Source organism: Hippocampus guttulatus, chromosome 1 (genome assembly GCF_054856545.1).
Source record: "Hippocampus guttulatus isolate MCC_2025c chromosome 1, RoL_Hgut_1.0, whole genome shotgun sequence".
In the NCBI taxonomy this organism is placed as follows: Eukaryota; Metazoa; Chordata; class Actinopteri; order Syngnathiformes; family Syngnathidae; genus Hippocampus; species Hippocampus guttulatus.
The window spans coordinates 21,426,061-21,444,618 of NC_141261.1; the positions used below are offsets into that span (position 1 = coordinate 21,426,061).

The 18,558-nt window shown below is 44.2% G+C and overlaps 1 protein-coding gene across 2 annotated transcripts in view; it reads left to right on the top strand.

Moving 5' to 3' along the window:
* The window catches only part of csf1b (colony stimulating factor 1b (macrophage)), a 29,016-nt gene extending 12,606 nt beyond the window's left edge, over window positions 1-16,410 (top strand). Inside the window, exons 4-9 of one of the 2 annotated variants that reach the window (XM_086118944.1) lie at window positions 6,344-6,514; window positions 6,609-6,810; window positions 6,893-7,029; window positions 10,919-10,962; window positions 11,053-11,087; window positions 14,388-16,410. In XM_086118944.1, the coding sequence (XP_085975070.1) occupies window positions 6,344-6,514; window positions 6,609-6,810; window positions 6,893-7,029; window positions 10,919-10,962; window positions 11,053-11,086 (588 nt within the window). In that variant the 3' untranslated portion in view covers window position 11,087; window positions 14,388-16,410. The remainder of the gene's footprint in view (window positions 1-6,343; window positions 6,515-6,608; window positions 6,811-6,892; window positions 7,030-10,918; window positions 10,963-11,052; window positions 11,088-14,387) is intronic. The other variant, XM_086118953.1, reaches the window with a different exon arrangement.
* The last annotated feature ends 2,148 nt before the right edge of the window (window positions 16,411-18,558 follow it).

The following is an 18,558-nucleotide window of genomic DNA, read 5'->3' on the forward strand; positions in this document are numbered from 1 at the left end:
TTTGAAGACCTATGGGCACTTGACCAACTCAACATAACATTACATGATTGGTCAATTAATATTTTTTTTGGAACGATTAATGTGAGATGAGATCGTGTATTATTCACAATGAAGCACCAAATTCTGATGAAGAAAAGAAAGGCAGTTTTGCTCAACGGAAGGCTTCATTCATTTTACTTGCGGCAACATTTTCAACACACGGTTACGTCCATGTTGGGTTCAATGAGGCACAGCTGGTAGGGATGGGCCAGCCAGGCCGCCTTCTCAGCCAGGGTGGTCTGCATCTCACACCTGAGGCTCACCTGCAGCTCATTAGCTTGGTAGGGCTGGGATAAGTTGGCTCCCTAGCCATCTTCAGTGTATGTTTGTGCCGTAATCACTTGCAGTGAGCTCTGGTTTGCCTCTCATGGACTGTTCTCAGCCTGTGGATTCTTTGTGTTCCCCATTGGATTTTAGGTGACATTCAATTAGGATTTTTCCTGGAGTAGATTTCTTTTGTTTCAAGTTTGGAGCCTGAAAGGAACAGTTTACCAACCTGGGCAGAAAGTGTGGTTTTCCTGCTTCTGTCCAGTGCCAAGAAACTGAATCCCTGGTTTGTTGGACTCTTTGAAATCCAGAAGATGCTCAGTCCTGCAGAGGTGCACCCGAAGCTCCCTGGCCCCATGAAGATCCATTCTATTTTTCACGTTTCCTGGGTTAAGCCAGTCTCCTACAGCCCCCTAATCATCGATCCCCACCTCGGCCTCCCCTTGCGTTTGTGGACGGGCACCCCCAATGGAAGGTCCGTCGACTGATGAACATGCGGCGCCGGGGACGAGGGTTCCACTATTTGGTTGACTGGGAGGGCTACCGTACGGAGGATCGGAGCTGGGTCTTCCTCCGGCTCATGATGGACCCAGGACTGATCGCTGAGTTTCATCACTCCCATCCTGACAAACCTGGCAGGTCGCCAGGTGGCTCCCAGCCAGGCAGCTTTCTCAGTCAGGGTGCTCTGCATCTCACAAATGAGGCTCGTCTGCTAATCGCTCACCTGCAGCTTGTTAGGGCTGGGATAAATTGGCTCCCGAGCCAGTCCTCAGTTCACGTTTGTGCCGTAACCACCTGCAGTGAGCTCTGGTTTGCCTCTCGTGGAGTGTTCTCGGCTTGGGTGGATTCTTCCCTCTCCCTATGGTTTCTTCATGTTCGCCCTTGGACTGTAAGTGAGTTTCAGTTTGGATTTTTCCTGCAGTGGATTTCTTCTCTTTGAAGTTCGGCGTCTAAAAGGAACAGTTTGCTTTTTCCAAGGTTAATGGATTATTTTTGTTTCTGGACATTTGACCGACTGTGTTTATTTCTGGCTTTCCTGAGTTGACTTTGTAAAGGACATAATAAATTACGCTAAGGTTTCGGCTAACTCTAGTCTTGTTTGTTATTCGTTTGGGATCATATACAAACCGTAACAACAATGTGTGCAAATTCACTGCTGGACATTAGACACTCATTGGAGGACGAGTAGGACACTGTGTGTTTTTCTCAAACCTTCTTCATCCTCGGTGTAGGCGGCGGCTTGTTATGTTCATAATGCAAGCGGAGTCCCGTGTTCATCATGTGTGCAAGGTAGGAGGTAGTTTTGTCGTTCAGTCACATCTCAAAATCAAAGGCCTTTTTACTCTGTCTCGTACAGGGCGAACTCAGGATTTTTTTTTTTTTTTTTAAATCAAGACCAGTCGAGCTGAGGTCTGACATATATCATGGCTTGTCAGGATTATTCTGTTTTGAAGAGCATGGTTACACAATTTGAAAACGTGAAACCTATTTCTTACATTTGAGATTTGTAGCAGAATTTGTTTTTGTTCCAAATGTAATGACAAAAAGATGCTGGTCGTTTTCTTTTTTTTGTGATTGTTTATTTTTCTTTGCAATATAAAGGTCTAGTCTTGGTCTTGACCTCCAAAAGTCTTGGTCTTGTCTAGGTTTGGATATTCCCTAGTCTTGATAATTTCTTAGTCTCGGTTGATGTGTTCTGTACTTCAGCACTGGTCGGATGACAAAGTTTATTAAATCCAGCATTGTCTATGCGTGTGTAGCTCGCAAACGAACACCGTTGTCTGCTGCACTTTCTGATCCACGCGTTCTCCAAAATGTATTTTGTGTTGTGAAAAGAACATCCGTCACTGCATCTTTCACATCAAAAGTGGAATCTCACTCACCAGACTTAATATGAGTATTAAGTCACAGTGTTGGCAATCCTACAGATGCATTACATGTAGTGTAGCTGCGAGTGTGTGTATATCATTGTGCATTCAAACCCAATATCCCACGTGACAGTTGCCTAGTGATGTGTTCAATGAACATTGTGGCCCATTTTTTTTATTTTTCAAATTGTTATTAAAGTTATTGAATGGACATGAAAAACAAGTTTGTCAAATTAGTTATAGACAAAATATTAACTTTTTATGGCATACATATCCCCTCCGGGAGTCGTCACCTTACCGTGGTGGAGGGGTTTGTGTGTCCCAATGATCCTAGGAGCTAAGTTGTCTGGGGCTTTATGCCCCTGGCAGGGTCACCCATGGCAAACAGGTTCTAGGTGAGGGGCCAGACAAAGCACGGCTCAAAGACCCCTTATGAAGAGAAAAATATATGGACCAAGGTTTCCCTTGCCCGGACGCGGGTCACCGGGGCCCCCCTCTGGAGCCAGGCCTGGAGGTGGGGCTCGTTGGCAAGCGCCTGGTGGCCGGGCCTACACCCATGGGGCCCGGCCGGGCACAGCCCGAAGAGGCAACGTGGGTCCCCCTTCCCATGGGCTCACCACCCATGAGAGGGGCCAAAGGGGTCGGGTGCAATGTGAGCTGGGCGGCAGCCAAAGGCGGGGACCCTGGCGGTCCGATCCTCGGCTGCAGAAGCTAGCTCTTGGGACATGGAATGTCACCTCTCTGGCAGGGAAGGAGCCCGAGCTGGTGTGTGAGGCAGAGAATTTCCGACTGGATATAGTCGGACTTGCCTCCACACACAGCCTGGGTTCTGGTACCAGTTCTCTTGAGAGGGGTTGGACTCTCTTCCACTCTGGAGTTGCTCAAGGTGAGAGGCGCAGAGCAGGTGTGGGCATACTCATTGCCCCCCGGCTCAGTGCCTGTACATTGGGGTTCACACCGGTAGACGAGAGGGTTGCCTCCCTCCGCCTTCGGGTGGGTGGACGGGTCCTGACTGTTGTTTGTGCATATGCACCAAACAGCAGCTCAGCATACCCACCCTTTTTGGAGTCCTTGGAGGGTGTGCTGGAGAGTACTCCTGCTGGGGACTCCCTTGTTCTGCTGGGGGACTTCAATGCTCACGTGGGCAATGACAGTGAGACCTGGAGGGGCGTGATTGGGAGGAACGGCCCCCCCGATCAGAACTCGAGTGGTGTTTTGTTATTGGACTTCTGTGCTCGTCACGGACTGTCCATAACGAACACCTTGTTCAAACATAAGGGTGTCCATATGTGCACTTGGCACCAGGACACCCTAGGCCGCAGTTCGATGATCGACTTTGTAGTTGTATCATCGGATTTGCGGCCGCATGTTCTGGACACTCGGGTGAAGAGAGGGGCGGAGCTGTCAACTGATCACCACCTGGTGGTGAGTAGGCTCCGCTGGTGGGGGAAGATGCCGGTCCGTCCTGGCAGACCCAAACGTATTGTGAGGGTTTGTTGGGAGCGTCTGGCGGAATCCCCTGTCAGAAGGAGTTTCAACTCCCACCTCCGACAGAGCTTTTCCCATGTTCCGGGGGAGGCGGGGGACATTGAGCCCGAGTGGACCATGTTCCGTGCCTCTATTGTTGAGGCGGCCAATCTGAGTTGTGGCCGTAAGGTGGTTGGTGCCTGTCGTGGCGGCAACCCCCGTACTCGCTGGTGGACACCAGCAGTAAGGGATGCCGTCAAGCTGAAGAAGGAGTCCTATCGAGCCTTTATGGCCTGTGGGACCCCAGAGGCAGCTGACGGGTATCGACTGGCCAAGCGGAACGCAGCTTCGGTGGTCGCCGAGGCAAAAACCAGAGCGTGGGAAGAGTTCGGTGAGGCCATGGAAGCCGACTTCCGGACGGCTTCGAGGAAATTCTGGTCCACCATCCGACGTCTCAGGAGGGGGAAGCAGTGCACCACTAACACTGTGTACAGTGGGGATGGGGCGCTGCTGACTTCGACTCGGGACGTTGTGAATCGGTGGGCAGAGTACTTCGAAGACCTCCTCAACTCCACCAACACGCCTTCCTTGGAGGAAGCAGAGCCTGGAGACTCTGAGGTGGGCTCTCCTATCTCTGTGGTTGAAGTCACCGATGTGGTTAAAAAGCTCCTCGGTGGCAAGGCCCCGGGGGTGGATGAGATCCGCCCGGAGTTCCTCAAGGCTCTGGATGCTGTGGGGCTGTCCTGGTTGACACGCCTCTGCAACATCGCGTGGTCAACAGGGAGAGTGCCTCTGGATTGGCAGACCGGGGTGGTAGTCCCTCTTTTTAAAAAGGGGGACCGGAGGGTGTGTTCCAACTACAGAGGGATCACACTCCTCAGCCTCCCTGGTAAGGTCTATTCAGGGGTGCGAGAGAGGAGGGTCCGTCAGGAAGTCGAGCCTCAGATTGAGGAGGAGCAGTGTGGTTTTCGTCCCGGCCGTGGAACAGTGGACCAGCTCTACACCCTTAGCAGGGTCCTCGAGGGTATGTGGGAATTCGCCCAACCAGTCTACATGTGTTTTGTGGACTTGGAGAAGGCGTTTGACCGTGTCCCTCGGGGAGTTCTGTGGGGGGTGCTTCGTGGGTATGGGGTACCGAACCCCCTGATACGGGCTGTTCGGTCACTATACCACCGATGTCAGAGTTTGGTTCGCATTGCCGGCAGTAAGTCGGAATCGTTTCCAGTGGGGGTAGGACTCCGCCAAGGCTGCCCTTTGTCGCCGATTCTGTTCATAACCTTTATGGACAGAATTTCTAGGTGCAGCCGAAGCGTTGAGGGGATCCGTTTTGGGGGCCTCAGTATTGCATCCCTGCTTTTTGCAGATGATGTGGTGCTGTTGGCTCCTTCAAACAGGGCTCTCCAACTCTCACTGGAGCATTTCGCAGCCGAGTGTGAAGCGGTTGGGATGAAGATCAGCACCTCCAAATCTGAAACCATGGTCCTCAGTCGGAAAAGGGTGGAGTGTCCCCTCCGGGTCGGGGAGGAGATCTTGCCCCAAGTGGAGGAGTTCAAGTATCTTGGGGTCTTGTTCTCGAGTGGGGGCAGGAGGGAGCGGGAGATCGACAGGCGGATCGGTGCAGCGTCTGCTGTGATGCGGACGTTGTATCGGTCTGTCGTGGTGAAGAAGGAGCTGAGCCAAAGGGCGAAGCTCTCAATTTACCGGTCGATCTACGTTCCAACCCTCATCTATGGTCACGAGCTATGGGTCGTGACCGAAAGAACGAGATCCCGGCTACAAGCGGCCGAAATGAGTTTTCTCCGCAGGGTGTCCGGGCTCTCCCTTAGAGATAAGGTGAGAAGCTCGGTCATCCGGGAGGGGCTCAGAGTCGAGCCGCTTCTCCTCCACATCGAGAGGAGCCAGATGAGGTGGCTTGGGCATCTGATTCGGATGCCCCCTGAGCGCCTCCCTGGTGAGGTGTTCCGGGCATGTCCCACCGGGAGGAGACCCCGAGGAAGACCCAGGACACGCTGGAGAGACTATGTCAGCCAGCTGGCCTGGGAACGTCTCGGGATCCCCCGGGGAGAGCTGGAAGAAGTAGCTAGGGAGAGGGAAGTCTGGGCTTCCCTGCTAAAGCTGTTGCCCCCGCGACCCGGCCCCGGATAAGCGGTAGATGATGGATGGATGGATGGATGGATGGCATACATATGTGAAGTATCCCTGCAACTTCAACTGAACCTCTTAAATTTAAATGCTATAAATCAAAAATGAATCGACAGCATTGTGTATCTCGCTGCAATATTTGAACATGTCATTTCTGCAAAGAAACACAAGTTGAAATAATGCAGAGATACTAACTACTTGGCCTGGGTAAATTTGCTCTATTCAGTAAGTAACGAATGACTTTCCTCTGAAATCAATATCAGTGTTAAATTATGCAAAAAAATAATAATAGTAGAGCTCCACCTCCTATCGAGGATATCACGGTGTTCTTTTCTTATTCTCTTCTATGGTGCAAATTATTCGAGATCTAATCAACAGCGCCTCTATGAGGTGCAGCCAACTAGCGCACTCCATTTGGTCTTGATTGCTTCAAGAAGAAATAATAATGCTAATTTTTATCCACTGGACAGAACTTTTTTACGCTCACTTCAATGATTATGGCCATCCTTCATTGTAATAGTCCACCTTCCTGACCACACTTTCTGATTTACCACACGCAGAGCAAGTGTTGCTTCGTGAAAGCTGCCTTACCCTGGATATTGGAGCTCCTCACCACCCACTTCAAATATAACAGGGGTTCAGTCAACTACAGCTATGTTCAGTCTTTGAGGGCACTCATCCTCAACATCTACTCGCAGAAATGTGTTCCTCAGATCAACGAGGAAGTTGAGGTGGGTGTGTTGTACATCACTAAAAACATACAGTACATCGCAAAACGGCGATGTCGAAACTGACAGAACCTATGTTTCTTGAAACCCATTGCAGGACAAGCCCGAGAGCTTTGAAGTGCTTTACAGAGGGCCCCCTGCAGAAGCACTGCAGAGAGCTTTGAGGGTGCTGTCTGTTTATTTGGAGCTGGTAACGATGAGTGATGCGCCAGTGGACTGGAGTTGCCAGTATGAATACTCAAAGTTCTTTGAATCGAGCACGGCGCAACCTCAAGCGTCCCCCACACAAGGCTGCACAGGTGGGACCATCAATCTTTTGAGGGGGTTCTCTGATGTTACTTGGAGCCTCAGAGGTCACAGATTGTGTGTAATCTTCTACAGACAGTTATGTTACGAGGTCAGTGAAGGCCTCTCAGAGAAGACCACTGAGAGACCTGTACAAGCTCGGCTTCATCATCACCTCCATCTTCGGAGCACTACTGCTCATATTTACTCTCTTCTGTCTAATCACACAAAAGGTACCGGTGCATCCATTTTGTTAATTCCCAAATAACCGAATACCGCTAAAATCCCGAACGTGATCGCGTGTGCCTTGGCATCTTGGTTGTGCCCTCTGACAAAGGCCCATTGAGGAATGCAGCAGAATAATTATACACTGCATTCCAAGTGAAAAACTTGTTCTTCGTGATGGCCCATTTAAGATGATGTGACCGTCCTATACTACAGCAAAGCTGTGGTCCTCAAGTGACAGGCTGACATGTACTTTGACCCTTTGTAAAGCGAGATAATTTGAATTTAGTCACAGTCTAAATGCATTTGCATGCCTTGAATTAGATAAAAGATGTAAGAGAAGCTGTGGAATGTTTAAAAGGCCCAGCGATTGGCTGTGAACCAGTCTACACGGCTGGGAAAGGCTCCAGCATACCGGCGACACGATTTAAGATAAGGGGCTTGGATAATGGATGGATGGATGGAATGTTATAAAATCAAAGACAAACTGCAACTGCAACTGCAGTCAATTTATATGAGGTATAAGCAGATACATTATACAAGAATCCTAACAACACATAATGACTCATGATGTTGTTCATGTCGAAATACGCACACAACTGCATTGAGGTGAAATGTATGATCTTGCGAGTAAATGTACACAAAGTCTTCTAAAACACTTTATGGTCTTGGCGAGTACGCTGCAGTTCTGTTCAATTTGTCAAGCGAGATAAACTCTTGCACTCGCTGTTATTATTCCATAGAGACAAATCAGACTTCTACATCTGTGTCTTGTGGTGTTGTTTTTGGCAGCCATTTTAGGATTCGTCTCAGTCTTTTGGACAAAAATACAGATTAGTCCTACTCACGTGTTAGTCATCTCTATATGTGATAGTTTGACACTAGTTTCAGTCAATAAAAACTCAATGGTTTTAGTCACATTTTTTGTAATCGATAATTTATACTTATTGAATACAAGTTTATAATAAGTGGCATCATTTTGATAAAATAGTTGGCCTTAACTATAAAGCAAGCAAAACAAAAATCCGATCGCCTATTAATCACATGACTTGCACTCGCCCTTTACTTGAGCTTTTTGATCTTTCTCTCAAGCAGTGTCCAAAAAGATATTAAAAATATATAAGTAAATAGAAAATTCATTGTGGGAAATCTAGACTTTGAAATGTGAATGTTATAGGGTTGGAAAGGTTGTAAACGGGGTACGTTGAAACAGGGTTCTGTATGTGTTTGAAGACACTTGTTGAAAACATGTGCTAAGAGAATTATGTCGTACTGAATTGTGGAGACACAGCGTGAAACTGTTTTATCGTTTCTGTGTTTCAGATTTTTTGAGGGAGGGGGTTGGGGGTGGGCAACATGGCTTCCCAGTGATGTATGCAGATGACGGCATGAGGCTATGATCTCCCACTGTGCTGTACAAGATAGATGAATCAATATACATTAGAGCCTGAGAAAACCATCTGGATAAAGTGACAAAACATGTCTACTGTGTTTATTGTTGGCCCATCTTTAAATTGCAACATTTGAAATGTGAGGAATTTACAATTCTGCTGCAGACTGAAATGTATGAGGTTGATTCTCGGGTACTGTAGGTTGGTGTGTTCTGGGTCAGAAATGGATTCTGGCTCTGTTGGCTCCAAGATACCGGGATGTGAAGGTGTCACGAAGTTGCAAGATAAAGTAGTATCTGGTTTTCAGGTCAACAGTGGTTGACAGTTGAAAAACTAAGCGGGGTGCCATGTAAATGCATTCAGTGGCCCTGCCCACAGCGCTCGAGAGCAGAGACAATCGATGGACTTTTCATAATTTTGAAGCCTCATTTTATATACTTTTTTTTTACCATTCAAATGTTGCAGGTTTGTTAACAGCACGCTTGTCTGTGGTGTGTCAACTTTATTTGTATTTTTGCTTGACATAACTTGATGTCAAACGTGTATATTTCAACACAGTGATTCCTGACCAGTGTGCCAGGGCACATTAGGGCCCCATGAGAGCTCTTAAATTGTGCCTTGGGAAATTTCACTCACCGGTAATTGGTCAAGAAAATTGAAGAAATCATGTATATTGATTCATCTATCTATGTCAGAAACTTATAGTGAAAGCCAGAACAAAAAAATGATTCATTAGACGGCAGAAAAAATATAAGAGACATGTGTATCCACTTTTCATGACATTTTTGTTTGGTGGTGTGCTGTGATATTTTTCGGATTTAAAATATGTGTCTTAGCTTTAGTGAAGGTTGGCAATCACTATTCTAAAACATATAATTGTTCTGTCAAATGTACCATATTCCCCATGAACTCACATGGATTTCAGTTCAAGCCTTCCCTGTACTGTAATCATATTGGAATATAACTAATCACTTTCAAAAGGCTAGTAATATATGACACAGAAATGGGCAACTGGCAGCCGGCCCCCACACTCTGAGTAGCCACTTGATTATGGGGGGTGGAATGCCCAGCGGTCGACTGGTTAGCATGTCGACCTCACAGTGAATGTTCTCCCTCTGCTGAGTGGCTTTTCTCCGGGTACTCTGGTCTCCTCCCACATTCCAAAAACATGCGTGGCAGGTTAATGGAACATTCAAAATTATCCTTTGCTGTGAGTTTGAGCCCGTCTGGTTGTTCATCTGTGTGTGCCCTGCGATTGGTTGGCCACCAGTTGAGGGTGTCCCCCGCCTACTGGGATTGGCTCCAGCATGCACTGCGACCCTTGTGAGGATAAGCAGACCAGAAAATGGTTGGATGGATGTTTTACAGACGTAAATGAAACGGTTTTGCACGATAGCTTGGATTCACAGCTATATTCTGTATCGTAAGGTAAAAAGTGAACTCAACATGCTTCATGCTTATATGATTATGGCCAAAATCATATAAGCGTACGGGTTCGTACATGGATCTGATTAGGAATGTTGTGAAAGTGCGTTTACGTGATCCTATTATCTTTGGCTATGTGACTGATGTTCCCATAGAGTGTTCATCGAGTGAGTCCTTCCAGTCTTGTGCGCAAACATGGTCAGATTTCACCAGGCTGAGCTATGATATGCATTCCATCGCATATTGCTGCCCAAGAGCAAGTTCCTGCCTTTAACTTACGGCCAGTAACGCTAAATCCTCAGTTAGATGTGAGCTCTGACCATCAGTACCCTGAAAACATTCTGGTCGTCTTGATATGAACACTTTGCTGGAAGCAAGCCCAGAACAGCATGAAAACCCCGACATATGGATCATTTTAGAACCTATATCAAGCCAAAGTCTTACTCTCTTTTCCCATCGATATTCTTCTGCACCGTATGTCTGTATCAAAACTATGAAGTTCAGAAAGTGGAAACTGTGAGACTTCTAAAAGCAGATTTACTTTGGCCATGACCGTCCCAAACCACAACCGGAACCCACCAGGCAATACTTTGCTTTACCAAGAGGCTACAAGACAAGACAAAATAGTTTGAACATCACCAGCCTGTACTTTGGCCTGTTCACTGATCATCCTCAGTAAGCTTGTTAGGGGCAAATTGTGCTTGTCTGTTTGTTTTATGTTTATGGCTTAACTAATGAATATACACCAGTAAATATTTTTGCTCCCAGCTGCAACGTATGTAATTGCCGTTGTTCCAACTCATAAAAGGGTGTGAACGGGTGTACGGTCACATATATTGAATTTTACTTGCCCTCGCAAAATGAGCTGTACAGTTTACAAGTAACATCACTGATGAGAAAAGTTGTTCAATGCCTCATCTTGGTCTTTTTTTTAAATCACAAAAACCTGGCATTTGAACAGGGCTTTGTAAACTTTACCACTGACTGTATGTCTGCATTTTATGAAAGCTGGGCCTATGCAGTGTATTTTTACTGGAGGTTGTTGCAATCAACTCATGATGTCCCTTTCTTTGAAAAACAGAGGACCCACATTCGTCACAGATTGGGATCTTGTATGATTTCTAGGTAAGAGCACATTGCACATTTCTTAAAAAAAAAATTAAAACACCTTTCTTCTGGTAATCTTGATACAAGTTGTTATTTCATTTCAAGCAGAAACCAAAGAGGCACAGAGATGGAGCTACAATAATGTGAGTATACTTGCAAATTACATTTCCACGCAAAAGCTTTAGCTAAGGTGGGGGGGGGGGCAGTTTTACAATTTCATGTCAAATTGATGAGATCACAGAACTTTCTGGGGCATTTTTGAAGTTGGTCAATCTTGGAGAACTGGGCAAACTGGTTGATTCCTGTAATGAAGTTGTTGGAATGATGGCTGGGACATCTTCCAGTGTGTCATACATGCATAGAGCATGTTCCCACAGGTGTCAAATCCAGGTCCAGATAGTAAAAACACTGCCACAGTTTGGCTTGTAATTTCCCTTACTTTCCGGTTAAGGAGAAGGACGCGTGGCAAAAGCCAAAGTCATGTGACAGGAGGGTATTAACCTTCTGGACCTGGATCTGACACCTCTGTATGTTCATATTTCTTCCTGTTTGTCTTTGGGCTTAAACCTGTCAGGGTGGACGAATCATCTTTCATCTTTCCCTCTCCACTCAATTGTGGGGTTTTCCTCACCACCTCCATAAATCATCTCTTTGATCTTCTTTGCTTCCTACTTGGTGGCTCCATTTCCATCTTCCTTCCACTGCTACAGTGAAACTCCTCTACAACGAAATCATGTTTGCAGCAAGAAATCTTTCACAACAGGGGACTTTTCACTGTAGCAAATTTTCTCAGACGTAAACACAAACGCACACAAAAAACGTAAATGTGTACTTTTGATTTTTATTCCAATAGTGCATAAGTATGAGCATACACTTATTTGACACTTCATATAGCCAGCATAGAAAGAAAAAAAGGGAAAGAAACTGTGAAATTTACGATCAGTATTTACTTTCACTTACATCAATTTCTTGCATAATATATTTTATTTTGCTTCCTCCATCTTTCATTTGTATTACTTTTATCCTGTCTTCAAGGATTAAAGTGTTTATTTTCTTAACTCCTTGGTATGCAAAGGTCCGTTTTGTCGCCATTTTAGCAATGTAACGTTCGTGCTGCGTCTGAAACAAATATTTCATGTACGACTGCGCATGTGTAAACCAGTATGGTGGTTGCTGTTGCCGTTTCAGAATGAAGCAGTTGAGGTCGCTGTGGCATGCTGAGGTTGGATTAGACTTTTGCGGAAGGCTTGTTTTCGTTGTAGCGAATCTGGTTGCGAGGCAAGAGCAGAGAAAAAGATTTCGTATAACGGAACAGGGGGACTTTTCATTGTAGGGGGAGCAGAAACGTGGGAATGGCTTTCATGCATGAAAAAAAATTCACATTAGGGGGTATTTTCGCCCATGTAGGTTTCGTTGTAGAGGAGTTCCCCTGTATAACTGATTCATTGCTCTTTTGTATTAGTTATTTTTCGACTGACTTTTATGATTGATTCACTTTGAACCTTGCTGATATCAAACAGGAATTTACCACTAACCAACCCTGATCCAAAAGCAGCAGCCCCTTCATTGCTTTGTTGCCATTTGAGTCAAATACTACCGAATGTTTCATGATGCCAAAGCATTTGTTGTTATGCCCCGACTTTCATGCAACGGCGCAAAGTTTGGTTTTCACAATAAATTTCAACTTTTGGAGATCAGTTTTATTTGTGCCAAAGTTGGCTCTTTTGGTAGCAGTAAACTGCAAGCCATCTCAATTTCAACAGGCTTGTTAAATTTCAGTTTAAGGAGATTTTTTTTCTATTTCCTTTGACTGGACTAGTTTGGGGTCAGTGATTTATGACTCTAAAACAGGGGTGTCAAACATACGGCCCGCGGGCCGGAACCGGCCCCAGAGGGGGTTCGATCAGGCCCGCGGGATAATTTAAAAATGAAAAAAAAGCATTAAAGACACAAAATGAATATTTTTATTAAGATGCAATTCATGTATTAACCGCTAGTCATTGTTTTCTCTTTCGTTTGTAAAGTGTAGGTGGGGGTTACATTTAGATTTCATATGCACATGTGTAAATGGTTTTAAAAAATCCTTTCTTTATAAATCTTGTTTAATCTTAAAATGCATGACTATATTTTTAAATACTAATTGTTCAAGTTTTGTGCCTTTGTACAATCAGTGGGATCAGTTGCACTGCATATATGTGAATGATAAAATTAAATTGCACATTTGTCGAAGGAAATCTAAGGTGTTTTATGAAATGTTAGGTAAATGAAATGTAGGTACATTTCAACATTTTCCTCATGTACTTGTGCGTCGCTATATCAAAACAAAGGAAAGACATATTTTGGTTATTTATAGCAGAGTATGGTATAATTTTAATGGTCTGGCCCACTTGACATCGACCGAGGCCGTATGCGGCCCACAATATGAAATGAGTTTGACACCCCTGCTCTAAAATAATGACTGACATAATTTTCCTTTGGCATATTTATGTTAACTAATTTAAAGGGAACCACCGGACAAACTACAAAAACAGTAACTGCGTAGAAATGATGGTATAGTACATTTCAGTCAGTCTTGTCCTGCGGTCATTGTTGTTTTTACACATGGGAAGTCTTTCAAGTCAGTCTAAACCCCAGGCTGTTTTAGCTGTGTAAACACAGAAGATGGGGCTCACCAATCTTCTTGAAACCAGGGCCTACTTCTTTGGCACTGATTAACGTGTGCAATTTTGCTCAAACTACCTTTAAGTAGATGCTATTATTAAAGATAAATGAAATTCATCCATGGAAGAAGACTGATCATGTTAATCATTTTCACAGTGATGATCATGAACAAGGTAGAAAACAGATAAATATCATTTGTAACACGTTTACATTTTCTAATGATCACGTCCACAAGGTCACACAGTCCTGTTAGCCCGCTGGCTTATCATGTGGTCCTTGGATGAGAACTGATATAATCAATACAATCTGGACTCTTTTGGTTGTCAAAACACAAACATCATTTGACTCGGTCATATACTTGGCTTTAAAAACACAAACACACACACACACACACACACACAAAACAACAACTGTTTTAACTGAACTATTTTCTGGACATTTGGAGATTTTCTGGAGGGAAGACAAATGCATACAACAACAATGGACACCAGACAATTTTCTTAATTCACTGTCATTTAGTTTCACCTCTTTGCTCCTATTAAACATAAAATAGCAACACAAAAAGTGGAAGGAGTATGAACAACCAAAATGTTTGTCGACTTGAAGGAAATGGGAATGTTTTGGTTATGCACTTCGCCATCCCACATTAAAGCCGAATTATGCCTCCGGCATCTGTTGTTTTGCGACACCAGAAAAGCTTCAATCGTCAAGCACCAGACGGCACGAGATGATTATTCAGTGTGATCTATGCCTGATGTGTATGTTTATCTTTGTATGCGCAGTGTGGTGAGAATGCGGGGGCAGATCGAGCCATCACGGAGAACTGCATTTGAGCTACAAAGTCCGGGATTTCATTCCAGTCATTGGCCATGCTGACGAGTTTCATTGACGAGGAACAATGCCGATGGACCTTGTGTAGAAGAGATATTCTGTGTATATTATGTTTATGCATCCTATTACAAATACATTTCCAGTCCACTAAATATATTTCTCCACGACACGTTGACTCTGTGTTTATCGCCTAATCAATTGTTTGTATCGTTGTTCAAAAAGTTATTTATTAGTTTGATTCTATACAATTGCTGTATCATAAATGCAAATCCAGAATGTATATTTGAAATGACCACATTAGTAGTAACCTCATGATACGCTTGAAGCATTATACAGCGTCATTCTCGTTTGACTTCACATTTTACGAGGAGTCCAAAACACAAGTACAGAATTGTACTTCCTGTACATGATCCGGTCCATCGCACTATAAGATATTTTGTCCTCGCTGTTTAGCAATTTAACAATTCCTGTTGTATTGGAGAAAAACTATGCAGTATAATATGACCTACGACACTTCAGGCTGTTTCTCAACGAACAATCTGTCCTGTGACATTGCTCTGTTATCATCAAATTTCTTCCAAAAAGTCAAATGTTTGTACAAATTTTTTTCCCTCATCCCTTTTTTTCCAATTATAAAAACAGCTCCGTGACTACTCCGGCCCAAAGTAAATATTTTAACATCAGTCCTAAAATACATTTTGACGATAAAAGATTTATCCTTCAATTTAGATTGAATTTAAAGATGGATATTTACCTGCAGTTCCAAAAATGTTATTTGGAATTTACTTGATACAAACATGTACATTGGTTGCACGTGATTAAAATGTTTTAAACTGAATTTTTGTTTGTTGTTTTTCTCCAAGGAGAAAATGGGAAAATTGCCTCCGTTAACAACAAATCAATCATGTGCAACCAATCTACATGAACAAATTATGGCCTGTGACACAAAGCAGCTGCGTCTTGGTTAATGATGTACATAATGTCATAAAATAAAGCCAGCCAAAAAGAATCAACATTGGAATGCACTCAACTCCCTGGCGGCTGTACGCTTTTAAACAGCAGCCATGCAACTTCCTTCCCGAAAGGCAATAAAAAACAACAATTGGATTCATCACTTTATTTATTTAATGGCAGAGTTGCTTTACAGAGGAAGATTCATTCGCTCATTGGCCATAACATGAGCTACACTGTCAAATTGGATGAAAAGCTGCATCAGAAATTCCACACTGACTTATTTACCAAACAGCCATCCATCCATTTTCGAATTCGCTTCTCCTCACAAGGGTCGCCGGGGTGCTGGAGCATATCCCAGCTGATTTCGGGCAGTAAGGACACCCTGAACTGGTTGCCAGCCAATCGCAAGGCGCACATAGATGAACAACCATTCGCGCTCACACTCACACCTCGGGACAATTTAGCGTGTTTCTGCCATGCACTGTGAGGCGGATGTGCTAACCAATTGCCCGCCGTGCTGCCTATTTACCAAACAGTATGCATGAAACAGTACCACTATGTAATAAGATCACATATTCAGTTGAACCTGTTTACCTGTTTGTTTTACATGGTGCCGCATGAAAGGAGAAATTCTCACATGCACGCAAGACACCACTCCGTTCTGGTTTAGTCTGACAATGGTATTCTAAATGACTTCTGTGACTGTCATAAAGGATCCCACTGGTGTAGCCTGCATGTGACACTAGAGAATACACAGCTGTGGCATTTCCTGTTGCCGCAGAATGGAAGTTTCCAGCCCTTGGATCAATAACCCTGAAGGAATGTGCCTGGGAGAATCTGTGATGATGCCAATATGAATCCCTCGTCATGTTTACAAGACAAAGGGATGTTAACCACGAAGTATTCAAGGAATACCTTACCTGTGTTATGGATACGTAAATGTAGGTCAATCTCAAAGCAGCACTCAGAAAGTGAACTTTTTCTAATGTGCATATTTCTTGTGTCAATAAACACTATATTGTCGATTAAAATTTAACAATGTCATGTCATTTTTACAACATGGGTGAGCGGGTAACTTGTCGTCATTTAAGTGCCAATCAGTCAACTTATTAAGAATGATAAATGAAAGCCTTAAAAGCTACCCACTGATGGTGTTTATGTTCCACATTAACGGATGCAACAAAACAAGCTATAGCCCAGCAAGATGTTTTACCTTGGAGATAATCTTGTTCTTCCTGAAAATCTTCACTCCACCCTAAAATTGAGTTTTTTTATGAACAATTTTTGCTCATCTTGTTTCAAATGAATTCTAATATTCTGGAGCCTGAATACACAGACTGCCCTGTCTAGTACGGGAAGGCAAAAGCATAATTAAGGTTCAGTTTTCAACTTTATTTTTATCATCACATATCTTTAGTCAGTAGATACATTTTCAATGTAAATCTACTGTATGTTGTCCACATGAAAGAAATTGTGTGAAACAATCGTAATGTTAGAAGGACTGTTTTCACTGTTAGTAAATCATCCAACAATATTTTTCTTTGTTCATATCTTTCAATTCTATGCTCTTCAAATGAACTCATGGTGAGTACCATCAGTCTCGTCTCACACTTCAGCTGATGCTACAGTCATCGTCTATCAAGCCTTAAGCACCCAACCGTACCTTTCATTTGATTGCTTCAAGATTTTTCGGGTTTCTGCTGGCGATTGGGATTCACTGGAGCTAAATGATGGAGTGGTAGCACTCAACCAGGGTCCTGCTGTTGAAGACACTGGAAGGAAGACCTTTACCCATCAGTTTGTTGCCAGCCAAACAAATAAACCACAATTTAGCGTACATGGGCAGAAAAACTGTCCGTGTTTTTAAACTTCTGGTACGTTGTCAGGGATTTTGCTCAGCCTCATAAGCAGATAGGAGGCTTCAGTTCCTCGAGCACATCTACGTGCTCCTTTCGGGGCATTCACCTGGATCTCAAACCTGGTGAACTAAGTCATCGCTTCAACAGTGGAGATTTTTTCTGATTTCTTGTTGTGACCACGAGGCAGGTTCATGATACCTTGGCAGTGAATTCACTGTAATCCGACAACAGACACTCCAGATGCTCCAGTTTGTTGAAAATGTTCTTGCTACTCTTGCGAGAACTCAGATCATTTTCAATAGAGCGTGATGCAGGCAAGCTCGCGAGCTTTGTCAAAAAAAACCCTAAAAACTCCTACTCGTCGGTACCAAATCCACTCTAAACAAAGCCGACAGTTTCTCCCTCATAATTGATAATGCCACTATATCTCCTTCCCCCCAGGTGAAGAGTCTGGGTGTCATCCTTGACAGTTCACTATCCTTTCACTCCCACATCAATAACATTACCCGGTCTGCTCATTTCCACCTTCGCAATATAAACCGCCTCCGTCCCTCACTCACTCCTCACACCACTGCTATCCTTGTTCACAGTCTCGTCACTTCCCGTATTGACTACTGTAACTCACTCCTCTTCGGTGTCCATCAAAAATTCCTCCATATACTTCAACTTGTTCAGAATTCAGCAGCCCGGATCATCACGAGAACCCCCTCCTTCCATCATATCACCCCCATCCTCCGACAGCTCCACTGGCTTCCTGTCAAACTTAGAATCAACTTCAAATTACTTCTCTATACATTCAAAGCCATCCATAACCTTGCGCCCCCCTATCTGTCAGATCTTCTTCAAATCTCCATTCCCTCTCGCTCACTCAGGTCCTCATCCTCCCTCCACCTTTTTCTACCCTCTGCCCGTCTCAGTACAATGGGGTGCAGAGCCTTCAGTCGCTCTGCCCCCAAACTCTGGAACTCACTTCCTCCCAACATTCGTAATATTGACTCTCTTTCCATATTCAAAACCCAGCTCAAAACCCACCTATTCAGACTTGCCTACCGGCCTTAAATCTTTCTTTCTTTGTCTATTATTTTATCTGTGTTTTACTATTGCTCTTGGTTGTACAGTGTCCTTGAGTGTTATGAAAGGCGCTTGAAAATGTGATGTATTATTATTATTATTAAAAACTCCTGGATGCCTGTGATGCTGTTATACTGCTAGTAAACAGGGCTTGATTCACAAAGACAACCTAAGAATGTTCATATTACATGGCAGTTGCTCCCAAGGATGCAGTCCACATCTCAGGTCAATGTCGGAG